Source organism: Cetorhinus maximus, chromosome 1 (genome assembly GCF_964194155.1).
Source record: "Cetorhinus maximus chromosome 1, sCetMax3.hap1.1, whole genome shotgun sequence".
NCBI lineage: Eukaryota > Metazoa > Chordata > Chondrichthyes > Lamniformes > Cetorhinidae > Cetorhinus > Cetorhinus maximus.
In genome coordinates, this window is record NC_135879.1 from 185,368,140 (window position 1) to 185,394,655 (window position 26,516).

Genomic DNA, 26,516 nt, shown 5'->3' on the forward strand with positions numbered 1-26,516 from the left:
CAAATATGTATCATCCCTCGGGGCTGGAGGCAGTTTCCTTCATAACACAAGGAAATGAAAACAGCCGCTGGAAAAGGAAACTAACCGAAGCTGCAATCTGCACATCGACATTTAGCAACACACACACACAAACACAGACATACACACAAAGACACACACGCACACATACATACACACAGAGACAGAGACACGACACACACAGACACACACATACGCACACAGACACGGAGACACGACATACACGAGTCATTCCAATTTGAGTAACCGTCATATTTTGAGTACTAAATTTTGACATACTTTTGAGAGTAAACTAAACGTGTACTTTCTTCGGCCACTTCTGCAGCGAGTGGAAACCGAGATGAGCCCAGATTTCGCCCAAATAATATAACAAGTGTTGAAAGGTTTCAGATTGCTCACGGTAGGAACAGCCAGATGATAAACCGCTGTTTCTGGCCATTTCACTGTTAATAGATTTATCCCATCCCTGCTCTCCCGGTTTCCCTCAATGAGTATACGATTCCTTGTTCATTGCATATTGACTCAAACAGATTTCAAGTTTGTCATTTTGAATACGACAGGTATTTAATACATAATTTAATATTGGATATCAGGCTCCCGTGAATTACTAAGTCCGATTTGAAATCGATGTATCAATGAGGTTAGTGGAAGGTGGAAACTACACAAGTTCGTTCTGCTAAAGGGCCCACCGCCTCCAGATTGTCCGCAATGAATTTGGCGGGTCCAACTGGTCATTGATTGATACCCACCTTTTAAAATACCAGTAGATGTGCTGTACCCCATATCAGTGTTACACTTCTCCCACCTTCCATTGCTCGGCTTAAACAGGAGCAGCTTGAGGCGATAAGAGCAATTCTAGAGAAGGGTCGGTATTTGCTCTGTATTAATCTGAGTCTTTGTAAGTCTGAGAGAAGCGGAAGGTATCCTCAGGACCACACCGCGATTCTTACCGTCTCCCAATTACCGATATCTTATCGGTAGAAGGGAATAAAAACGAGGTGTGTCCTCTAGTTACACTGTACTTCGACTGAGCTCGGTGCCGAGAGAGCGGCTGTACGGTGCTCAACCCGACCAAGGGATGGCCCTGAGATTGACACTAAAGCACTTCAGCTGCCCAACTGAGCTGCTACAGTGAGGGGAAGAGAAGCAAAGTTAAACTGCGTATCAATCAGAGTGACCCAGCTTCAAATTCCAGAAAGCCTGCGTTCCTCCAAACCTCGCTGGCAGTTTCTTGATGGAATGACTTTGGGAATCCTCGGGAGACCCGGAATAAAACGAGGACAGATAGAGAACAATGACCAAACCGGTAATATACGCCTGAAGTGTTGGCAGCCATCTCAATATTCATTCATTCTTCTCGTCTCGTTTTACCCGCTACTACATTAAGCATGAACAACCTTGCTGCCGTGTTTTGAGCTGGGGGGGCGGGGGTGGGGTGGGGGGAATGCACGGTCTTAGTGTCGGTGGCGCTTTGCTCTGGCAGATGGCGCTTTAGTCCTGGTTGTGTGGTTTTGGGTTGCCTCTCGCTGACGTGCTGAGAGAGGGCTGAGCACACCAAGTGGAGGCCCGCTATGGTAATAACTGAGGCTGGGAGGGCTTTATTTTTCCTTAAGCGATCGATGTGGTTCGAGGGACGAGCAAAAAAAAATATGAATGGAGCAGGTCTGGTCAAATGTCACCCAGACTGGAGAGCGCGGAGCAGGAGAATGAGGAGGAACCTGGAGAGGGCGGTTTGAGCCGGGGCTGAGGGAGGGGGGGGTGGGGGGGGGAAAGCTGCTGATGACTAATTGAGGGATAAAAAAAAAGGGAGAGAAAAGGAGAGCACATGTTTGACTCTTTCTCTTCAATTTTGTCCACTTTTGGTCCATTTCAGCGACCCTTGGTCAGTTACTCTTTAACACTCTTCTGATGCCTGTGTGGAAAACATAGGGGGAGGGGGAAGAGCGGGATTTTAAAGAGAATTCGACAGGTTGCATGACAACCTATTGCTTATTTTCATGAACCATGAGGATGGGATGTTTCTTGCTGTTTCTCTACTTCGCCACCGGCCCGGGCCGATCGCAAACTCCCCCCGAAAGCATCAACATCGCCATCGTGCTACCTCACAACAACACCAACTATGCCTGGGCTTGGCCCAGGGTCGGACCCGCCATCCAGCTGGCCATCGAGAGGATTAACCAGGACAGGGAGCTCCTGAAGGATTGCATCCTCACCTACAAGTTCAAGAGCAGCGAGGTGAACGGCCGCTGCGCCGATTCCCTCGCCCCACTGCACGCTGTCGACCTGAAGCTGGAAGACGACCCGGACGTCTTCGTGGGTCCCGGCTGCATCTACACCACCGCCCCGGTGGCCAGGTTCGCCACTCACTGGAAGCTGCCCCTGGTCACCGCCGGGGCATCGGCTTCCGGCTTCTCCATCACCAGGGACTACAACACGGTGATCCGCACGGGACCGGCCTACGCCAAGCTTGGCCAATTTGCTGCCCACATCCACGAAACCTTCAACTGGACCTCGAGGGCGGTCCTGGTTTTCCTGGACATCAAGACGGACGATCGGCCTTTCTTCTTCCTCTCCGAAGGGATTTACACCGCCCTGCGAGATGAGTTTGCAAACCTGACCATACCGGGGAAAGGAATTGATAAGGAAGATCTGGACCAGACCACTATCATTGATATTATCCAATTCATTAAAGACAATGCACGGAGTAAGTGGATGTACAGAGCCCACCTATTCTTTCAATGTGTTTTTGCTGTTGTTTTGGAGGCGGGGTGGCACTGTCATATCTGGGGGAAATCTCATTTCCCCTGAGCCTATTCTGGACAGGGGGTAGGGGGATCAGTCAGTAAATGCTCACCCTAACCGTGAGTTTGCATTTTGTTCGTTCACGGTCCGTAATTGATATTTACTTTTAGTTATTATTTTTAAAGGGGGGGGGGAAGAACCGTTATTTGATTTGAGCCCTGTAATCTGCGACCCATTTCCCCCACCCAGTTCGCGGTCTGCTGAACCAGATTTAACGATCCCTAGGTCCTCGCCGGTGAGAGCGAAAGCGGAATTGAGGTGGGGGGGGGGGGGGGGGGGTGGAGATAGGTTTTCAGAAATTGCCCTGTTTTCGACGGAATAAATTGTTGCAGAGGGTTTAGTGCAATGTCGACGCTTTAACTGGGAAAAGAATGTCCTCCTGGCTCTTCTTATGTCACATTAAATAACATTTATGATGGCAAACTGGAACACAATGTACGGTGTAAAAACACATCTGTAACACATCTGCCCAGCCCTAACTCCCCGCCCGGCACTCAGTTTAAACAGTGAGGAAGTTCACCTTCTGAGGGGCAAAAGTTGTAACACAGCTGGATTGTGTTATAAGTGGACACTGTTGATTAATCGTGATGTGAGAAGTTGACCCAAAAAGCGTTGGCTCGCAGACGTGTTCAACTCTGAAGACCATGCCTACACAGGTGTGTGCATTGCATTGGACACGGAGGGTAGTACAGCATTATATGGAAGTTTCTGAGCATGAATGTAGGCTGTTCATACACACGGTTGTTTTTTTTTAACAAACCGTCATAACCCACTTGCAGCAATAAACAATGAAGGACACAAAGAGCAGCATCGATAGCAGGCGGAGCATTGCCCATTAAAGCCTGTGTGAACGAGCGGTTAAAGAGCAGCGGGCTCTTCACCAGTTCAATGGCGCTCAGAGTGGGCTCTCCTTGTGGAGGAGTGGCCGCGACATTAATCTCCAAACTCCAATTGACCACTGAGCGATTGGCTTGTTTTTGTTTTAGATCCTGATGTGAAATACAATGTCACACCTGAAAAAAACATTCGATTTTCTTAGTTTGTTAGTGAAGTGCTTAAGGATCCCTATTGCTCAACTGAGGGCCGTGCTTTACACGAATGTCTTTTACATTTACACAATGTCTTTCCCCTTTTCTTCCAGTTGTGTATCTGTGTTTCCCTTTCGAGAATTTTCGTCAGATAATGTTCTACGCGCAGAAAGAAGGAATGACACGGGGAGACTATGTTTTTTTCTACTTGGATGTGTTCGCTGAAAGCCTGAAAGTGAAATCACCGACAGAGTCGTACAAACCCTGGAAAATGAACCACAGCAGCGAGCCCATCCTCAAGGAGGCTTTCAAAGTACAGTCATTTCTTTCAAGCCATTTCAAACCACCTAGGAGATAGTTTGTCTGTGTGCAGTATATACATAAGCAGCCTATTAGGCAGGCGTTCTGTGCCGAGAGGAAGAACTATCCTGTAGTTTGCAAAGCTGCAATTTGCAAAAGGGTGTTTTGAGCAGGAGTAAGCCATTCAGCCCATCCAGCCTGTTCATTCAATTGCATCATGGCTGATCGCTACCTCAACGGCACGAATCCGCCTATGATTCATATTGCTGGATACTCCCTACCTAATAAAAACCTATTGCGCCCAAGCATCGAAAACACTGAGGATTAAATAACACCGTGCATTGAATAAATTATCCCCTTTGCTTAGCTGTGGGTTTTCTTCCGACACTTTTAAAGGGCGATGAACATTATTAATACCTTCATAGCCTCATAGCCATTCAGAAGAAACCAACTTGCAATTCCAAAAAAAAATCACCCTTCGTATGTTGTTCGATTCACCCCCTTGGCCACCCGGCGAAAAGAGTAAATTGCATTAGAAGTTGCACCAAATGCTGCCATTCCCAGCCCTTGTCAGACTTTGCTTTCTGTGTTCTTGGTCGGATTTAGAAAGTTGCTTGTGAAAAGCGTTGAGTTTGCACAAAGCAGGACGGCATCAGCTGTTCACCCCACAGAAACTGCTGGAGAATATAGCATGAACTGAGGCTAATTGGGATGTTGCTACTCTCTTTTTTTCAGTCGGTGATGATCATTACCAACCGACAGCCAGAAGCACCCGAATATTTCGAGTTTCAGGAAGAGTTCAGGGCAAGAGCCAAAAACGTATCGAGTGCCGATCTGGCCAACACTCTGGTAAGCGTCCACTAGAATACAGGACGGGAATCTTAAAAACTACATTTAGATGCGATTAATTCATTAGGCAGACAGATCGATGGATCGTTAGATCGATAGATGATAGATGGTACATACACATAGAGAGATGCTTCACTCATTCCCCTTACACTGAAGGGAGTAACTAAAGAAGTCGAGAGATTAGATTCTGTCAGTTGCCCGACACAGGGGATCTCTGCGCCGAACATTAATGCGCGTCACCCTGCACTGCAAACACTGGACCTACTTCATCTTTCATTTAAACACAGATGTTTATCACATTTCAGATACGTTAGTTTACTTTTCATTGACCCAGTGAACTGTGTAGCAGATTAGTGTACTGTTGTTTTGAAAGGACTGTGTGTTACTGTTATATGGCTACAGGAGTTAGAAATACAGTTGGTTTCAAAAGAAACAGTTCTGGAAGAACCAACATACTGCCAACCATTTACTTAGATCGTTCATTTCTCTCGCTGAGATGATTCCTATAGGAAGTTTAGTAATAGCAGATTTACAGTTAAAGATAGTTTGAGTAACGGTCATGGGTCACACCATTTTTGGTCCTAATCCAAATTTAATTTTCTAATTATTGTTAAATTTCTACACAACTCAGTTTACTGTTTTGGTGCCTCTACATTACGCATCATGTAAAAAAGAGCGAGTGATGAGTATAGCCAATCGCAGCTGTAAAGGCTGATCTTTTTGTGCTGATTGTTGGGAGGTTTTGATTGGTATTGTTTCCAGCGAAACGATTATTGTTGTAAATGTATGCGTGTTGTACGTTTTGATTTTCATAGAAGGCTGGGCTATAGCTTTCAAGTTCATTTTATTTCGTTTGAGTAGGTTCATGTCATGAACTGATTTTCAACACCACATTTCACTACCAAATATATCATCATGTAACCCAAGGCATACCGAAGAACGTAATCATTTACTTTGGGTAATTTGGATACTATGATTCAGTTAAGGCATTGAACAGTGCTCTGAAACAGAGTTTCTTCTATTTTAGCTCAGCAAATAGTTTTCATATATTTTCCATACTTTGGAACAAAATGTTTGTTTTCTGCGAACAGTATGAAATTAAAGCAATCTCATGACCTTATATGTCTTTGGGTCCAATGTCATCCATACCTTTCTCCCTAGTTGTCTGCTCGTGAATAGCAGTTTATATCATCATTATAGTAATTATCATTATCATATTATAGTAGCTTGCAATAGTTTTTTTTGTTTCTAATGATATGAATTGCTACAGCTTTATATCATGACTTGCAAATATATCCATAACCCCTCAATCTAATTACTGCTGTGTATTTCGGTATTAGCCAATCACACATATGTGTGAGTAGGATAATACTGCCAAACTACAATATCTCTGATGTGATGTCTGGCTCTTCAACCAAAATGTCACATTCAGTCACTTATTATGTCCAATATAATAAACTTTAGTAACAAGTATAAACTAACAATATGTAAAATATTGTATACTGTTTAAAATAGCAAACACAAGTGAGTTAAGTGAATTAAAAAATATATCCAATTTCACAGTCAAATATTTTTGGAAATAGTTTAGGTTTTCTCCTTTCAATTCATTGTACCATCTAGCTATCCAAATGGATTACAACATCATATATTATAATTCTGCATTCCCAGTCAATGTCTAATGGAATCTTACACCACCTCTAACATGCAATCCCACATTAGCCACCACAGCTGTTACACAGAAATGGGTGAGCTCATGTTATTAGTCATTGCCACTAGCTATGGCTTCCTGGTATTTAATAGGTAAATCATATGCTGCCAATGTGATGTGCTATTTGTTTATCAAACAGTCATTCCAGCTGACCTTTGCAGTTTATGATACATGGTGGCAGAGTTTTTTCATGCAGACACAAAGAAGCAATATTCTACTTCAGACATATTGGGCCAGATGATATTGGTACACCTTTCACCCAGAAGTAGACCACATATAAAAGAATGAAATTGTTGCCAAGCGCTTTATTTACCAATTAGCTGCATTTATTGGTTACAGCGTTGCAAAACTTGAAAGAATATAACATTGAATATTTGGAATACCTGATTTTTTTGTTTTCTAAAATGTTGTTGTCACTACTTCTGGAATATTCTTGTTGCCAGTTATGTTTTTAGTCAGTTAAATCGATAATATATTGCATCATGCTATATTCACACTTAAAGTTTGTATATTTACCTAAAAATTAACAGAACAAACATAGATAACTGAAATATGAAGGACTGTCTGTAGAGTATTAGTGCTAAAAGATTCAGCTCCAGATAAATTGTGTAAATTTTATATATCCAGATAAAAGTTAAGTAAATTATTCTTTTCATTTATCAGATATAATTTTCAAAAGTAACAAAATCAGGGTATATGATCAGCTTCCACAAAAATATCAAGAAATTATTTTCATTCATTCTCTGCCCAGAGGCAGGTCTTTAGCTAATTGTCTGCTGATGCTTCAATCCGAGCCGTTTTCACCTATGGTGGTTTGCCATTGCCTTCCACTCTCAGGGCCAGGGCATGGAGGCAGGTCCCAAAGTTTACCTCAGCCAGAGTGAAAATCGAGTTCACATTGCCAGTGTTAATCTGAACAACACGTCAGCCATCTAGTCAACTGAGCTAAGTGCCCCCCTCAATCCTATAAGCCTAAAAAATACTATTAGAAATAATTGTGTATGAACACAAAGCATATTAACAATAAATAGGTAACACCACTGTTAAACAAAAGATAGAGAAAGATACTATGAAGATATCACATATATAAATGTTATTAAGTTTTTTCAGGATAAGGTGAGTTGTTAGTTTATTTGGATTTAAAATGTCATTCAAAGCTCATCCCTATTACATACCCAGACATAGTCATCGCTGCGAAAAAGGTGAAAGAATTGGAATCAATGTCAATAGTTTTAAGAAAGTGGAGTCAAATCTTACAGAAGGAAAAATATGTTCAGCTGTTTTGAGATGCATTCTCCAGAGAGCAGCTTGACTTATCTTCCTGAATGAATGCTATTGACAGCTCTTGAAGGATGAAGTGTGGGCTAATATATGTTTCTAATTAGCACAAGTAAATAATAAATCAAGTAGAAGATAAATAACCTGCCTTTGAATAAACATGTTGTTTTCCAGTGGTGGTCATCTATTGTTAACCCATTTACCACCTGTATTGGATTTTACTGGATTGAGTAGCCAACAATCTTCAATTACATCTAACTAGCTAACATCAGACTGCATTTAATTATCAGATGGCTTGTTTGTAAAAGCAAAATTCTGTGGATACCGAAAATCTGAAATAAAAACAGAAAGTGCTGCAAAAACTCAGCAGGTCAGGCAGCATCTGTTGAGAGAAAAACAGAGTTAATGTTTCCAGTCCAATATGACTCTTCCTCAGAACCGTGAGTTCTGGAGAAGGCTCATAATCAATTCAAAACATTAACCATGTTTTCATCTCCACAGATGCTGCCAGACCTGATGATATGTTTGTACTGGGGGGCCAGGTCATAATTGCCTTTTCTTTTGCATTTTTGTAACTTGACTGTTCACTTAGGAAAGAAGAAAACAGCACAACTTTTGTCTTTTTATAATCATATTATTTAGTTTACTTTCCAAAAGTGACTAACATTGGAAATCATTCATTGCAGATCAATTTTTCAAGCTATTTTGTTTCCTGTTTCTAGTTAGTGTAGTTACATTAACTGCATTCCACATTGAAGAGTGTGTTGTGATAGTTTCCTATAGTTCTAAAAACCATTCTTAATTTTCTAAATTAAAGATGGCTTAGGATTTCAAGTTAAGTATCCACTGCTTCTATTTATTCTCCAAATAGTTACTAGATCTTAAATGTCATCTTGACTTAGTTAGCAATGCTCTCACCATACTGACTTGGAAATATATTGTACCTCATTACTGGGTCAAAATCCTTGAACTCCATACCAAACAGCACTATTGGCAGTAACTTCACCCCATGGGCTGCAGTGATTCAAGAAGTCTGCTCACCTTCTCAAGGACAATTAGGGATGGGCAATAAATGCTGGCCTTGCTAGCAATGCCCACATCATGAATGAATAAATAAACTTTTGAATCAGGAGGTTTTTGGTTTGAGACCTGCAGTGGATTTAAGCACACAATCCCGGCTGATGCTCTAATGCAGATACATCTGAAAGTGCTGCATTGTCAGATGTTTTCTCCTTTCGGCTCAACTGTTAAAATGATGCATCTATCCAGATAGACATAAAGGTCTGTTGGACCTCCAGGGTAATTTATATCTTTACTCTTTACTCTGAATCATATTTATGCTTTCAGAAAATAGCTAATTCTGCCCACTTTCCAAAAACATTCAAAATGTATTAGCCAAGGCACAGAGCTGCGTGCACATCTGTGAGCATGCATGTGCAAAAAGATCTTATGGTGTGCAGATGTGATTCATATCCCAAAGCATAACCCAAATGTTGGCTGCTGGCAATTGTACTCTAGAGCTATTGGCTTTTGACCATTAACACAGCTCAGTCTGGTCTTATTTAATTTAGATTAATGGTTGATTAAGTTATTTTTCCATCCAAGGACACTTAGGCATTAACAGGGATAGATTTATTTTTATTCATTCACAGGATGTGGGCTTCACTGGCTGGGCCAGCATTTATTGCCCATCCCTAGTTGCCCTTGAGAAGGTGGTGGTGAGTTGTCTTCCTGAACTGCTGCAGTCCATGTGGTGTAGGTACACCACAGTGCTGTTAGGGAGTTCCAGGATTTTGACCTAGCGACAGTGAAGGAATAGCAATGTATTTCCAAGTCAAGATGGTTAGTGACTTGGAGGGGAACTTCCAGGTGATGGTGTTCCCATCTATCTGCTACCCTTGTCCTTCTAAATGGTAATGGTTGTGGGTTTGGAAGGTGCTGTCTAAGGAGCCTTGGCGAATTCTTGCAGTGCATCTTGTAGATGGTACACACTGCTGCTACTCTGCGTCGGTGGTGGAGGGAGTGAATGTTTGTTGATGTGGTGCCAATCAAGCGGATTGCTTTGTCCAGAATGGTGTCAAGCTACTTGAGTGTTGTGGGAGCTGCACTCACCCAGGCAAATGGGGATTATTCCATCACACTCCTGACTCGTACCTTGTAGATGGTTGACAGGCTTTGGGGAGTCAGGAGATGAGTTACTCATTGCAAGATTCCTAGCCTCTGATCTGCTCTTGTAGCCACAGTAGTTATATGGCTAGTCCAGTTGAGTTTCTGGTCAATGGTAACCCCCAGGATGTTGATGGTGGGGGATTCAGTGATGGTATTGCCATTGAATGTCAAGAGGCGATGGTTGGATTCTCTCTTGTTGGAGATGGTCATTGCCTTACATTTGTGTGGCGTGAATGTTACTTGCCACTTGTCAGCCCCAGCCTGGATATTGTCCAGTTCGTGCTGCATTTGGAGATGGACTGCTTCAGTATCTGAGGAGTCACAAATTGTGCAATCATCAGCGAACATCTCCACTTCTGACCTTATGATGGAAGGAAAAATGATTGGACCTAACACACTACCCTGAGGAACTCCTGCAATGATGTCTTGGAGCTGAGATGACTGACCTCCAACAATCAGAACCATCTTCCTTTGTGCTAGGTATGACTCCAGCCAGTGGAGAGTTTTCCCCTGATTCCCATTGATTCCAGTTTTGCTAGGACTCCTTGATGTCACACTCGGTCAAATGTGGCCTTGATGTCAAGGGCAGTCACTCTCCTCTCACCTCGGGAGTTCAGCTCTTTTCTCCATGTTTGACCCAAGGCTGTATTGAGGTCAGGAGCTGAGAGGCCCTGGTGGATCCCAAACTGGGTGTCAGTGAACACGTTATTGCCAAGCAGGTGCTGCTTAATAGCACTGTTGATGACCCCTTCCATTACTTTACTGATGATCAAGAGTAGACTGATGGGGCTAGGTTGGATTTGTCCTGCTTTTTGTGTACAGGACATACCTGGGCAATTTTCCACATAACTGGGTAGATGCCAGTGATGTAGCTGTACTGGAACAGCTTGGCTAGGGGCCAATTCATGTTAATTCATGGTTCAGATAAATAAGAAGGCTTGCACTTTACATTAGGTTCAGTTGGTTTTCTTAACAAAATTCATCTAAAAGTGGTGAAACCAGAACAAATGATCATCAAATTTTAAGCAAAATTACATTCAGGAAAAATCAAGTTTCCATTATCTTCTGCACTCATCTAAAAAATCCTGCAGAAATCCTGCTGAAAGCTGGCCTTGTCCACAAAACTGGCTATGCCCCCAGATCAAATTAATCACCATTGGGGGTGCTTTTGCTAATTGCACTTTTATGCGTGCTTTTGAGGAGGCATTAAAAATTAAGCTTTTCTTTAGGCGCAAGAGCACTAATAAGCACATTTTAAAAGCTTTTCATTTAACTCATTATATATTTTTATTTTTACTCAGACCCTGACTACTTTAGATCAATATAATTAGCAAATTTCTCTGTATAACCTTTTAAGGTCATTTTCAATGATTTAAAATTCATTTACTTATACGTGATAGACTAGACGCTCTGATTAAAATGCTTATTTTTGTAATAAACCCATTTTTCAGCTGGATTAATCAAAATCTGCCAAGTTAACACTCTAAAATATATCAAGCAATATTTTTTAAAACAAATGCTTTTCAAGAAAATGTTCTAAAATGCTGCCCGATTGCACTAGTTTATGACAGATTTTATGTTCAGCCATATGGAAATGAGTTTGAGTGGAAGTAAAAGTTTAATTCCAAGCTAGTACAGTTTTGGGTGTAATTTGGGCTGAATCAACAATTGCACCAAAGCAGAAGCTCTACCCCAAAGTTTCAATGCTGTACCTTTTTTCTCTTGCGATGTTGTTGTCGGTTCTCAATAATCTCAATGTGTACGTATCGCTGGGTGATTTTTTTAAATCAATTTAAATGGAGAGATTTTTGCGAAATTGAAACTTTAGTGGCATTATCAATGCATAAAGAAAAAGGATGAGGTAAATCAAGAGACTGATTAGGTAACATGAAACTTAGATATAAAAATCTGAAGATGTAGAATGAAGAAAGTACAGAATGAGGAATATGATCCTGTGTGGCAAGGCACAAACTCAGAACATCATCCATTTTGAGTCAGGAAGGGTGATTTGAGTTGGTAAGAGAAAGGAATATTTCTGTTCATTTAATTTTTAATATACTTCAACAGCAACTCAAAGGTATCTCCTCCCATAATAGCATTTGAAATCCCGATATGCTCCAAGAAATGTCAGGCCCGTAAAAACTGAACGTTATGGCAAAGAAAGTGTTTCAAGATAAAATGTTACATTTGGCTTCTGAAGGTATCTCATAAGGTGAGGCATGAGGACGAATGCTTATGTAAGGATGGATAACAAACAAAATAATTCAATACCAGTTAAAGATGAGAGAACTTTTTCCTTTTATTGTTGCAAATAGAACAGTTTCTGTTGGAATAAAAATGGAAAATGCTAAAATACTCAGCAGATCAGCCAGCATCTGTGGAGAGAGAAAAAGAGAGCAGGATTTTCAAACCCCAGAAAGGCTGGAAATGGAGGTGGGCAGAGCCCATAAATACCTGTACCGGCTGGCATGCCTGTTTCCTGTGCCCAGGGCTGCCCATTTTTGCTGAGGCATGTTCGAGGCTTGCAGGGTTACCCTCCCCCTACAAGGTGGGCAGTCAATTAGGCTCATTAAGGACCTTGCTAAGGGTAGTTAAAGAAGCCAATTGGGATTTTCCAGTTGGCCTCCAGTTCCCCGACATAATGGAAGGCAGGAGGCTGACACCCAGTGGCAGATTGAGGAGGCCACTGACCCTAAACCCCATCAATGTCGGCCTGGCTGGTTTTCTGTTTTTTTTCTAATTTTTGAAAGGCTTTTGGTGAGAAGGTGCCTCCATGTCGAAGCACCCTTTCAGTTACTTACCCTTTATGCGGCCTGTTGCTCCTCTCAAGCTGGAAGGCCTCTGATTGGCCCTCCAGCTTCGAGAGCCCGCCTGCCTTTCTTACTTGGACAGGTAACCTGTTCCATGCCAATTAAGAGGAACCCTGCCCAAATTCCAGAGGTGGATTCTGGGTCTGGAGCAGTCCCGGCCCCTGTTTCCCACCCCAAAATTAAAAATGCAGCCCAAGGTTATTTTGGTCGGAAGAATAAAAAGGCGACTTATTATTTAAATGGAGAGAAACTTCAGAATGCTTCAGTGCAGAGGGATCTGGGTGTCCTCGTGCATGAATCACTGAAAGCTAGTATGCAGGTACAGCAGGTAATAAGGAAGGCAAATGGAATTTTGGCATTTATTGCAAAAGGAATAGAGTATAAAAATAGGGAAGTGTTGTTGCAATTGTACAAGACATTGCTGAGACCGCACCTGGAGTACTGAGCACAGTTTTGGTCCCCTTACTCGAGGAAGGATGTAGTTGCATTGGAGGTGGTTCAGAGGAGGTTCACTGGATCGATTCCAGAGATGCGGGGTTTGTCTTATGAGGAGAGATTGAGCAGTTTAGGCCTATACTCGCTAGAGTTTAGAAGGGTGAGAGGAGATCTAATTGAGGTTTCTAAGATGCTAAAGGGGATAGAGTGGATGTTTCCCCTTGTGGGGCATTCTAGAATGTGGGACCATAGTTTTAGACTAAGGGGTGGTAGATTTAAATCAGAGAAGAGGAGGAATTACTTTCCTCAAAGGGTTGTCAATCTGTGGAATTCATGACCTCAGAGTGCAGTGGATGCCGGGACGCTGAATAAATTTAAGGAGGAGATGGACGGATTCTTAATTAGTAACAAGTTGAAAGGTTATGGAGAGAGGGCAGGAAATTGAAGTTGAGGCCGAAATGAGATCAGCCATGATCGTATTGAATGGCGGGGCAGGCTCGAGGGGCTGAATTGCCTACTCCTGCTCCTAGTTCTCATGTTCTTATGTTAACGTTTCAAGTTGATGACCTTTCAGCAGAAGATAAAAGGTCGTCAACTATAGCTACAATAGCTCCCTAACCAGCTGATTATTCCCAGCATTTTCTGTTTACCTTTCACATTTCCAGTATTATCGGCAGGGTTTTGTTTTTGCGCTACCCCCCCAGTCCCACTCTGATGAAAAATTTGGCGTGTTGACATTGATTCACCAACCCCGGTGCTATCACAGCAGTCAGGATAATATAGATGCTGCACAGGAACCAAATTCAACCATTTAAAAAAAAACTAATTAACAAGCAACTCAGTTTGTTAACAAGGCAATTGACTGAGATGTTATGTGTCCCATTCCATTTTTCACTAGGCACATTGGAATATTATTGGGAGTGAGTCACACCAGGTACAAGGAGGCAGTTCAAGGGTGGATAAAAAGGGCTGCACACGGGACTATGGCTGAGTTTAGAGGAAGAGTCTGCTAGTGTAGGTGGGAGAAAATGTTTTTCCTTCATAGATTTATTTCTATGAACCTTTCATAAGGAGAGAGGGGCCTGCAGACAGGGCTGCAGTGACCTTTGAGGACTCCAGTCTAGTAGCCAGAGCTCGCTGTTGCCTGTGGGCATAGTGTACTCTAGAGGATGGTCCTCCTCCAGTGAGGAGGAAAGGAGAAGGAGACAGAGGAGGGCAACTGTGCAGAGACAAGTGCGCCTTGCGATTCTGGCAAGTGAGGGACCTGCTGCTGCACAGGGGCCTGAACAAGAGAGACAACAGCAGCAGGCACCCAGAAATAGGAGATGACACTGTCCTACCAACAGAGTGTACAGGCAAAGGATGACATTCTTGCAGATGTCAGAGCACCAATGCTTTAGAAGACCATGTCTCTCCAGGGAGATAATCACTTCACCTTGTGACATGTTGGCTAGGGAGATAGCTTCCAATTGTGTTGGTGGCCATTCTATGCCTGTTGCTTTGAAGGTTGCAGTGGCCTTGAATTATTTTGCATCTAGGTCTTTCCAGGCATCAGCCAGAGACCTTTGTGACATCTCACAACTAGCAGCCCATTATTGTATCAAGGTTGTGACAGATACAAACTTCAGGTGCACCAAGGAATTCATCACATTCAGCCTAGGCAGCGCCATGTGAGCTGAGTGAGCCAGATGCTTTACAAAAATTGCTGGATTCCCCAATGTTGAAGCGGTCAGTGGCCATCAAAGCACCTTGGGGACAGCCAGGGGATTTTGTCAACAGAAAACGATTCCATTCAGTCAATGTTCAACTTGTTTGTGACCATAGACAGAGGATTATGCAGGTGCATGCAAGGCATCCTGGGACAGTCATGACTCCTACATGCTTGAACATAATGAGAGCCATGCATCCACCATGACCATCATCCAGTAGACTATTGGTGTGCTCAAAATGAGATTTAGATGTTTGAATTAAAAACAGAAGATGCTGGAAAAACTCAGCAGGTCTGTCAGCATCTGTGGAGAGAGAAACAGAGTTAACGGTTCGAGTCTGTATGACTCTTCTTCAGAGCATGTTTTAAATGTTTGGACTGTGCAGGTGGAACTCTGCTCACGTATCATTCATGGTCGTGGTCTGCTGCACCTTACACAACCTGGCGCTCCAGAGAGGGAAGGCCCTGGAAGAGGAGGATGAAATGGAGCGAGCCACGTCCTCTATGAGGAGTCTGATGATGAGGAGGGTGAACCATGCCAGCCAGCTGCGGATTCAGTGCACAGGAGGCTTTGGATGCCAGAAAGACATACGAGTACCTTATTATGCAAAGATTTAACTAGTAATGTGTAATTTGCTTAATGATAACAACTTTGTTGTGTTCACCTCACCTTGGTATCTCCCATGGATGAACACCAGGGCTGACTGTGCATGTGCCAATGGTGAGGCACCAAATGAGGCCATTCAGAGTGTCCCACATGAGCACAAAGTCCCTTTAAAGCTGTCACTCAATTAAAATCCAAACCAGGACAATGCACACATGATACACAAATGAAGCCAGAGCAGCAAGAGCTCACAATAAGCATTTAATACATAATATAAGAAAAATATTGGCAAACAAAGAATCAATCACCCTTGTGAAACCATGTGTGACAACTGTGTTTCCTTCAATCTTTTACAGCTACAACAGTGTGGTGCTCCCCATTACTGCCTGTTGTGCTGGAGACAGGCTGCTGACCCTTATGCTCATTTGGTTGGGAAGACTTTGGCAGACTTATCTGGTTACCAGAGGCTGGGGTACTCCATTTTGGGGGTCTCCTGAACAGTGGCAGGAGGCGCATCTGTCACCATGGCATTGTAATGCATTGGTGTCAACGACTGAGGGGCAGACGAGACACTGTCCCCATCTGAAGCACCCTGAGAGGTGCCCCTATGGCGACAGCAGCTGCTCATCCACCGCCGTGAGATCCATTTGGCCATCCCTGTGAGGAAAAAGGACCTGAATGTGACTCCAGGAGCCCCACCCCATCTCACCTTGACTCTGCAAACCTGGGCTCAGATACAAGGCGATGGAATGCAGCTCAAAACGCATACCCAGTATCCCATCAGTGGTCTGCTGGGTTTGGCTCTCCATGACAGTCACCAGTCTCTCAATGGAGGAAGCCTTCTAAAGAGCAGGCGATCGCAATGCTCATAGCCCGGATTTACTCCTCCACTGTCTGTGCCAGTGCTTGCAATCCCTCTCGAAGCTCTGCCACATTTCCTCAAACCTCACACTGTACCCCCAGTATATCTCACCTGATGAGCTTGGGGCTCAGCACCTATGTAGTATGTTGTCTCCAGAACTCCTCTGTGTGTCAGAGGCCTTGTAGCTGGTCCTCAGTCTGCGTTATCTCAGTCTCTGTCAGCTTGTCTTGCGACTGTGATGTGCTTACACCAGTTCATGGATCCCTTTCAACTGAGTTGCGCATACCCATTGAGGTTCCTGTATCTGTGCTGGTGCTAGATGCTCCACAAGGATGTGACGATGTATCCTGTAAGGCCTCCCCCTTAGAAGTTAACATTGGTCGCTCTGGGCTGCTGGCTTCAGCTGCCAAGGTTTCATCTATGGTGGAAATAAACAATGAGTGTGAAGGGCACCATCATCATTTGAGATGACTTCACAGATACACACTTCCTACACGCTAACACTCTTGCCATTGGAAAACGGTAACCAGGGCTTAAACCTCAGTCCCTTCAAGATTAAGACAGACATTTCTGCCCAAATGCTGCAAGCTGCCAAAGCCACATGCATCAATGCTCCCTCCTCACACCCTATCCCCATTTTATACCCTCCCACCCCCCCACCAGGTTGGCATGAGTTTGCACTAAGTTGGCATCGGGGCTATAAAGGGCTATGGGAGTACAGCAAGTAATTAGGAAGGCAAAGGGAATGTTAACCTTTATTATAAGGCGGTTGGAATATAAAAGTACGAAAGCCTTGCTACCACTGTATAGGTGAGACCACATATAGAATGCTACAGTTTTAGTCTCCTTACTTAAGGAGGGGCATACTTTGCATTAGAAGCAGTTCAGTGAAGGTTCACTAGGGTGAATCCTGAGATGAAGACGTTGTCTTTTGTGCAAAGATTGGGCCTATGCTCAGTTGGAGTTTAGAAGAATGAGAGGTGATCTTATTGAAACAAAGATGATTCTGAGGGGGCTTAACAGGGTAGATGTTGAGATGATATTTCCCCTCGTGGGGGAATCTAGAACTAGAGAGCATAGTTTAAAAGTGAGGGGTCTCCAATTTAAGACCAAGATAAGGAGGAATTTCTTCTCTCAGAGAGTCATTAGTATTTGGAATTCTCTTCCACAGAGAGCAGTAGAGGCTGAGTCATTGAATATATTCAAAGCTGTTAGAGAGATTTTTGATCAACATGGAAGTCAAGGGTTATGGGCGACAGAGAGGAAAGTGGAATTAAGGCCACAGTCAGATCAGCCACGATCTTATTGAATGGTGTAGCCAGCTTGAGGGGCTGAATGGCCTGCTCCTGTTTCTATTTCATGGGATGGATTTTTAGGTCAGCGTACGGGCGTGATCGGCAGGCCTGGGAGCAGCTGGGGAACGGACCACCGCCTGCGATCAGCCCCCGACTGTGATTTCATGCTGGCTGGCCGATTAATGGCTTGCCAGCGTGAAATGCGCACTGAGAAAGGCTCAGCACTGCTGGGATGGGGCTGGGAGGAGGGCGAGCACTGAAGTCAGCGCAGACGCAGGTGAGTGCTCACAGAAAGCTCCCTGAAGGCAGAGAGCTGCCTCAGGGAGCTAAAGATTTCAAAAGTTTTAAATAAAGACTTTAAAATCAGAACAAAAATGTCCAAACATCACAAATAGTCACCTAAACAATGACATTAAAAAAAATTCTGGCCATAGATTTTTATTTTTTTTTTATTTAGCAATGGAAACCTCATCCCGCCCTTGGATGAGGTTTCCTGAAAAATGAAAAAGCTGCCTGGCCAATTCACCTGCCCGCAAACCATAACATTGGACGGGCAATGAAAATCTCCATTAATTGCGCCGTTAAGGGCTTAATTGCTCTCTTAATTGTCGGTGGGCACGCTTCCGAGTTTAGCGAGCACCCGCCGACCGAAATGTTGCGCGAGTGTGGGATGACGTCAGGACGCTCGCCCAACATCATCATGCACTATTTTGCTCTTGAGCAGGTTGGGGCACACGCCCGCACGCTGAGCTAAAAATTCTGCCCCATGTCACCTTATGAATTTTTTATCTGAAGCAACTGAGCAGTGTTTTGCTTACAGAATTATTGAATGTATTATTATCATATTAAAGAATTACCCTATAGACTACTGAACAGAGAAATTTTCAATAGCCTGGGCTGACAATATTTGTTTGCTTTCAGTTCATGGACTGTAATGCTAAGATTAGAGTAATAAATAGAGGGCAGGACCTCTACACAACAACTTTTATCAACACAATTTCAGATACAATTTTATTTCTGTTCGGTGTCCTAAATTGTAGTTTTTTTTTTAAACTGTTTTGCAGAAGTTCATGTCGTTGAGCAGTTAATAATGCTGCAGTTAATAAAGTGCAGTTGATAAGGTGTCTTTCATTTTGCTGCACATCTACAATGCAGTGGAGTAGGATTAAAATGAAAAATATTAGCCTTTACATAAAAATAACAATGAAAGTTTGCAATTGCTTGTCATAGCCTCTTCATGTCACGATATTCTTCACAACTGATGAATTACTTATGAATTGCAAACAGTGTTGCTTTGTATGTATTGATAAAGATCTTAATTAACAGTTCTGTTAATGTTTTATCACCTGACTACCAGGGTCATAGAATCGTAGAGCCATTTATGACACAGAAGGAGGCCTTTCAGCTCATCGAGTCCATGACAGTTCTCTACAGAGCAATCCAACCATTCTCCGCGCACCCCCCCCCCACCCCCCCCACCCCCCCGCCGTGACTTGGTCCCTCTGCGGGTTTATGTTCTTCAAATACCCATCCAATTTCTTTTAGAAATCATTGATTGTTTCTGCTTCCATCACACCCGTGGTCAGCAAGTTCCAGGTCATTACCACTCACTGTGTAAAAAATGTTCGTCATCATATTCCTCCTGTATCTCTTGCCCAAAGCCTTAAATCTGTGCTTCCTAATCCCTGTACCATTAAGTAAGGGGAACAGTTTTTCCTTGTCTACTTTATCCTAACCTATCGTAATCTTGCATACCACTATCAAATCTCCCCTCAATCTCCTTTTCACCAGGAGAACAACCTAACCTTTTAACCAAAATCCCACATCCCTGGAACTATTCTGGTCAACCTCTTCTGCATTGAAGCTCTGCTCTCAAGCAGCTTCACATTCTTCCCAAAATGTGGTGAGCCGAACGGGACACAATACTGTAGTTGGGGCCTAACAAGGACTTTATAAAGTTTCAGCATAGCTTACTGGCTTTTGTACTCAATGCCTCTATATTTGAAGCCCAAGATCCCATATACTTTGCTAACCTCGCTCAATATGCCCTGCCAACTTCAAACATAAGAACATAAGAAATAGAAACAGGAGTAGACCATTCGGCCCCTCGAGCCTGCTCCGCCATTCAATAAGAACATGGCTGATCTTCTTGTGTTTCGATTTTCACATTCCCATCTACCCCCGATAACCTTTGATCCCCTTGCCTAACAAGAATCTATCTACCTCTGCCTTAAATATATTCAATGACCCCGCCTCCGCCTTCTGAAGTAGAGAGTTCCAGAGTTGCACAACCCTCTGAGAGAAAAAAATTCTCCTCATCTCTCTCCTAAAATGGTGACCCCTAATTTTAAAACAGTGCCCTGTAGTTCTGGACCTATCCACTAGAGGAAACATCCTCTTGACGTCCATCTTGTCAAGACCATTCAGGATCTTGTATACTTCAATCAAATCACCTCTCACTCTTCTAAACTCCAGTGGAAACAAGCCCAGTCTGTCCAACCTTTCCTCAAGACACCCCAATCATTCCAGGTATCAATCTAGTAAACCTCCTCTGCATTTACAATGCATTTACATCCTTCCTTAAATAAGGAGACCAAAACTGCACACAGTGTTTTGAGGTGTGGTCTCACTAATGCCCTGTATAACTGATGCATAACATCCTTACTTTTATGTTCAACCCGTCATCGTAATAAAAGATAGCATTCCATTAGCCTACTTAATTACTTGCTGTGCCTGCATACTTTTTGTGACTCATGTAGTAGAACACCTAGATCCCTCTGCACCTTAGAATTATGCAGCCTTCTCCATTTAAGTAATATTCTGCTTTTTTGTTCTTCCTGCCAAAGTTTACAACTTCATATTTTCCCACATTAAACTTCCAGATCTTTGCCCACTCAGTCAACCTATCTATATCCATCTGCAACCTCCTCATGTCTTCATCAGAACATACTTTCCTACCTATCTTTGTGTCATCTGCAAATTTAGCTACCATGTCTTCACTCCCCTCATCTAAGTCATTGATGTAAATCATAAAAAGTTGAGGCCCCAGCACAGACCACTGTGGGACTCCACTTGTCATATTCTGGCAATCAGAAAAAGACCCATTTACGCATACTCTCTACTTTCTGCCAGCCAGCCAATCTTCTATCCATGCTAATATGTTATCCCCCACACCTTGCGCTTTTATTTTCCATAATAACTTTTGATGTGGCACCTTATCAAATGCCTTTGGAAATCCAAGTACAATACATCTACAGGCTCCCCTATATCCACTGCACTCCTTCAAAAAGCTCCAATAAATTAGTTAAACATGATTTTCCTTTCACATAACTATGCTGACTCTTCACAATTGCCTTGAGATCTTCTAAGTGCCCAGCTATAATCTCCTTAATGATTGTTTCTAACAATTTCCCCACGATAGCCGTCAAGGTTACTGGCCTATAGTTTCCTCTTTTGTGCCTCCTTGCCTTCTTGAATAGAAGGGTTATATTTGCTACTTTCTAGTTTGATGGAACCTTTTCAGAATCTAGCGAATTTTGGAAAATTAACACCAGCACATAGACAACCTCATTAGCCGCCTCATTTAAGGCCCTGGGAAAAATTCCATCAGGACCCAGAGACTTGCCAGCCCACAGCTCCATCAGTTTGCTCAGTACTGTTTCCCGAGTGATTTCAATTTCACTAAGTTCCTTTCTTCCGTTCACCTCCTGATTTATAGCTATTACTGGAATGTTTTTTGTATCCTCTATAGTGAAGACAGAAGCAAAATATTTGTTCATTTCTTCCGTCTTTTCCTTATTATCTATTATTAACTCCCCACTGTCTCTCTAGAGGACCAACACTCACTTTACCTACTCTTTTCCTTTTTAAATACCTAAAGAAACTCTTGCTATCTGTTTTTATATTTCTAGCTAGCTTCCTCTCATACTCTAATTTATTTCTCCTGGTTAACCTTTTAGTCATTCTCTGCTGTTCTTTATATTCTATCCAATCATCTGTCCTGCCATTCGTCTTTGTGGAGTTGTATGCTTTTTACTTAAGTCTGATACTTTCCTTAACTTCTTTGGTTAACCACGGACGGTTGAACCTCCCCTTAGAATTTTTCTTTATAATAGAAATGTACTTATTCTAATAAGTTCAAAGATCAATGCACATGCACCCCAAGGTTCCTCTGTTAGAATACTCGTTAGAACTGTGCCATTTATTCTATATTGCTTCTCCCTATCCCTTCTTCCAAAATGCATCACCTCAATCTTCCCTATATTAAATTCCATCTGCCGCTTGCCTATCCATTCTGCTGGCCTTTCTTTGTCATATTGCATCCTCACTGTTTGCCACTCCTCCAAGTTTTGTATCATTGGTAAATTTTGAAATTTTATTCCATACTCCAAGGTCCATGTCATTTATAGCAAACAAAAACGGTGGTCCTAGCACTGACATTTGGAGAACGTGACTGGCTACCATCCTCTAGTCTGAAAAATAATAATTTACCACAACTCACTGTTTTCTGTCCTGAAGCCAAAAGTTTATCCAATTAGACACCTACCCTACTATTCCATGAGCCTCAATTTTGTTAACCAGTCTTTAATTTGGTATCTTGTTGATCGCTTTCTTAAAATCCATATAGATAACATCTACCACATTCCCTTCATCATCCTTCTCTGTTACTTCATCAAAAAATTCAATTAGAGTAGTCAAGTATGATCTGTCTTTTACAGGTCCATGCTAACTATTTTTAATTAACTCAAACCCCTTCAAGTACCTGTTGATTTTTTTTTCTGATTATTGTTTCTAAAACCTTAGCAACTATTGATATTAAACTAACTGGCCTGTAGTTGCTAGAACTGTGCTTATATACTTTTTACTTTAATAAGCATGCCACATTTTCAACTTTCCAGTCCTCTGGCACCTCTCTTGTACCTAGGGAACATTGGAAGATTATGGCAAGGCCTCCTGCTATTGGCACTCCCACTCCCTTCAACAACCTGGGAAACAAGCCATCCAGATTAGCTGACTTATTTACCCTAACTATAGCCAGCCTTTCCAGTACCTCCTCCCTCTTAATTTTCACTCCATCTATTGCTTCTACTGCCTCCATTTCTACCAATATTTTGTTAGATTCACCCTCCTTAGGAAAGACCAATAAGACCCCATTGGGCAGAATTTTACCTCCCCTGGGTGGGCGCATGCCCGACCCAATTAGGCATAAAATAGTGTGCGATGATGCGTGCAAGTGTCCCGATGTCATTACACACTCACGTGATATTTTGGTCAGCCGGTGCGTGCAAGAAGCGCACCCACCAACAATTAAGAGGCCTATTAATGCCTTTAAAGTATTAATTAACAGCAATTTTTCAAAGCACAACCTTAGGGCTGGCTGGTGGGCAAATCGACCAGGCGGCCTTTGCATTTTTGGAGGAAACCTCATCCACGGGCGGGATGAGATTTCCGACATTAGTTTAAAAAAATATGTTTTGGCATAATTTTTATTATGTTTCTGTTCATGCAAGTGAGTCCTGTATGGGGACATGTTTCTGGATTTTCAAAATCTTTATTTTTGATTTTAAAATTCTTCAGCTCCCTGCCTTCAGGGAGCTTTCAGTGCGCGCTCCCCCGCGCATGTGCAGACTTTTACACTCGCCGTTAATTGGCCAGCCGGTCGTGAAATCACGGTCGGGGGCCGATCGCATGTGGCGGGCCATTTCCCGGCTGCTCCCGGGCCCACTCATCGCGCTGCCCGACGACCCGAAAATCCTGCCCATTAAGTATTCTCACCTTTCCCTTTGCCTCTAAGCATGTAGAATAATAGAATGCTCACAGCACAGAAGGAGGCCATTCAGCCCACCATGTCTGGTGTTCCACTCTTTGTGCACACTTAAACCCAGTTTCAAGTCTTTACAATTCACCTCAACTCACAGAGTGTTCCTTAAATTCTGTAGCGATAAATAGAAGGGGCTTTACAACCCGTATAAATGGACAACAAAGTTCCATTACATTGTCACAACACAGCTCAGATTGATCACGAACCTGACTGGCGATGTTGTGATCCTTTGCAGGGAAAACAGGAATCTCAAAATAGTGCTTAGTTGACTATAAATCTTCACTAAACTTCAACAACAAAACCCAGAAATATCACTAACTTTCAGTGGAGGGTAGCCTCCATTACTCTGAAATGGACTAGTAAGTCACACATCATGCAGCAGTTCAAGGCCAACGAAGGATGGGCAGTGATGCCCACATCCCAGAAATGAATAAAAATAACTTGAGGACAATGTGCGCTTAGGTAGCAATGCCCAAAGCTTGGAAAGCGCAGAGGGATGGATGGTCCTGATTTGTCAGTAGCATTGAGCATTGCCAAACCTCAGGTCTTGTTTAAACTCAGTTCTCCCTCCAAAGTGATGCTGGATGCTGCCAGACTCAAGCAACTCCACCGTGATGCTACAAAACTATAGGGCCCTCTACTGCAGTTCAGGTGTAGCTGAGAACCATTGCCTAGAATTGCTAAAACCCAGGACCATTCTCCACCATTCTCTACTGCAGTTCAGGTGTAGCTGAGAACCATTGCCTAGAATTGCTAAAACCCAGGACTATTCTCCACCAGTCTGCAACTTGGCTTTGATTTTGTTTACATAAAGACTTAACTGAAAATACATTTTTCATGTTGTTGCAGGTGAATTTTATTGCTGGTTGTTTTTATGATGGGATCATGCTCTATGCTTTGGCTCTGAATGAGACACTTGCAGCAGGAGGATCCAAGAAAGATGGACTGGTAATCTGCAAGAATATGAAAGATCGCCAGTTCCAAGGTATGTTTTGAAATCTATTCCTCATGCTTCTAATTGAGATCTTTTATTACACCTTTGTTGTCTTTTGTCAAGTGTTGATCGTCAAAAGTCAGCTTGATTCAAGAAGTATATGTGTATGCTTTTTAAATGTATTAAAGGTTTTAAATTAACAGTTAAAATTTAAGTGGGATGAATAAATAAATACAACTGGTGTATTTTCTATCTCATTTTGGTTGTGTGATATCAAATGACCCAATAAAGCTCAAAGTGTGTATTCCCTGTTTTGGGGAAGCAAATGGAGTAAAATAGGTTTTTAAAGCTTATTGTCTCAATTTTACTGCTAGAAAATTGTATCTAAATTATCCTTGCAATAGAGCACCCATTTCCAACTGGCAAATCTGCACTGTACCCCCTCCAAGGTAAATAAATCCTTCCTGAGGTGCATTGCCCAGAACTGAATGTAATACTCTTTCTGGGGTTTGGCCAAAGCTGTATAAAACTGACACTCAAGTTTCCCCTCTTTGTATTCCAGCCTCTTGAGACAAATGCCATCATTCTATTAGCTTTCTTGATTGTATTTACACTTGTGCACCTCTCTGTCCAGCTTCCTTGAAAACTCAATCTGTGACTCCCAACTTACCTACCTTTGACCTTACATAAGTTTTGATGTATCTGCCACTTTTCACTGTCTTCTGCTTTCATTGCCTTTATTCCTATCTATCATTCCTATGGCCACTAATTCACCACCCAGCCCTTTTCTGCTACAGCTCCACTTCCTCTCCCTCAAGATCAAGAAGCACAAATTTGAACAATAATGGGATGAAAATGATCTTGTTTTCAATTGCCCGATCTGGTGCGATTACTGTGTCTCACTGTCCTCAGCTAAAACCACTTCCAGATCATCCGGGAAGGTAAAATTGATCCTAGAATCTTTTTCTCATAACCAGTCTCTTCTTTAAACCCCTCTTTCATGGCCTATCCACCCTCACCTCACACATCAAGTAGGAAGAGCTCATAGATTTCTTCCTGTCAAGCATAGAGAGCATCCATGAAAATATTCCCCGAATTCTTCACTCCTGCCTTGCATTCTACCTTAACTTCTCCATTGCCTTCTATTTATCCTAATCCTGCACCATTGCCTTTTTTGCAGTTTTGCCCTAACTCTGTGGCCTTCCCCCACCCCTCTCCATGAGACCCATCATATACTCTGCTGATTGACTCCCATACAACTCATGGTAATTCAACTTGCTTTCCGTATCTATGCTAGCCACAATCTTAAATGATGCCCATTCACAAATCATGTGTCTGCAGTTACCACTGACCAGAAGCAAAACTGGACCAGCAATATAAACACTGTGGCTGCAAGAGCGGGTCAGATGCTGGGAATTCTGTGGCGAGTAACTCATCTCCTGACTCCCCACACCTTGTCCACAAGGCACAAGACAGGAGTGTGATGGAATACTCTCCACCTCCATGGATGAGTGCAGCTCCCACAACACTCAAGAAGCTCAACACCCTCCAGGACAAAGTAGCCTGCTTGATTGGCACCCCATCCAGCACCTTAAATATTTATTGTCCCCACCATCAATGCACAGTGGCAGCAGTGTGTACCATCTACAAGATGCATTGCAGCAACTCACCAAGCTCATTTGACATCACCTTCCAAACCTGTAACCTTTACCACCTAGAAGGACAAAGGCAGCAGATACATGGGAACACCACCAACTGGAAGTTCCCCTCCAAGCCACTAACCACCCTGACTTGGAACAATATCGCTGTTTCTTCACTATCTCTGGGCCAAAATCCTGGAACTCCCTTCCTAACAGCACTGTGCGTGTATCTATACTGCATGGATTGTAGCAGTT

The 26,516-nt window shown here is 42.8% G+C and overlaps 1 protein-coding gene across 2 annotated transcripts in view; it reads left to right on the forward strand.

Moving 5' to 3' along the window:
• Window positions 1–1,131: 1,131 nt before the first annotated feature.
• Window positions 1,132–26,516, forward strand: part of LOC144685810 (atrial natriuretic peptide receptor 2-like) — a 160,120-nt gene continuing 134,735 nt past the window's right edge. The window contains exons 1-4 of one of the 2 annotated variants that reach the window (XM_078550730.1): window positions 1,132–1,324; window positions 3,962–4,161; window positions 4,884–4,997; window positions 24,537–24,672. In XM_078550730.1, coding sequence (XP_078406856.1) covers window positions 1,258–1,324; window positions 3,962–4,161; window positions 4,884–4,997; window positions 24,537–24,672 — 517 coding nt within the window. In that variant the 5' untranslated portion in view covers window positions 1,132–1,257. Of the gene's footprint in view, window positions 1,325–1,788; window positions 2,723–3,961; window positions 4,162–4,883; window positions 4,998–24,536; window positions 24,673–26,516 lie in introns of those variants that run through there. The other variant, XM_078550720.1, reaches the window with a different exon arrangement.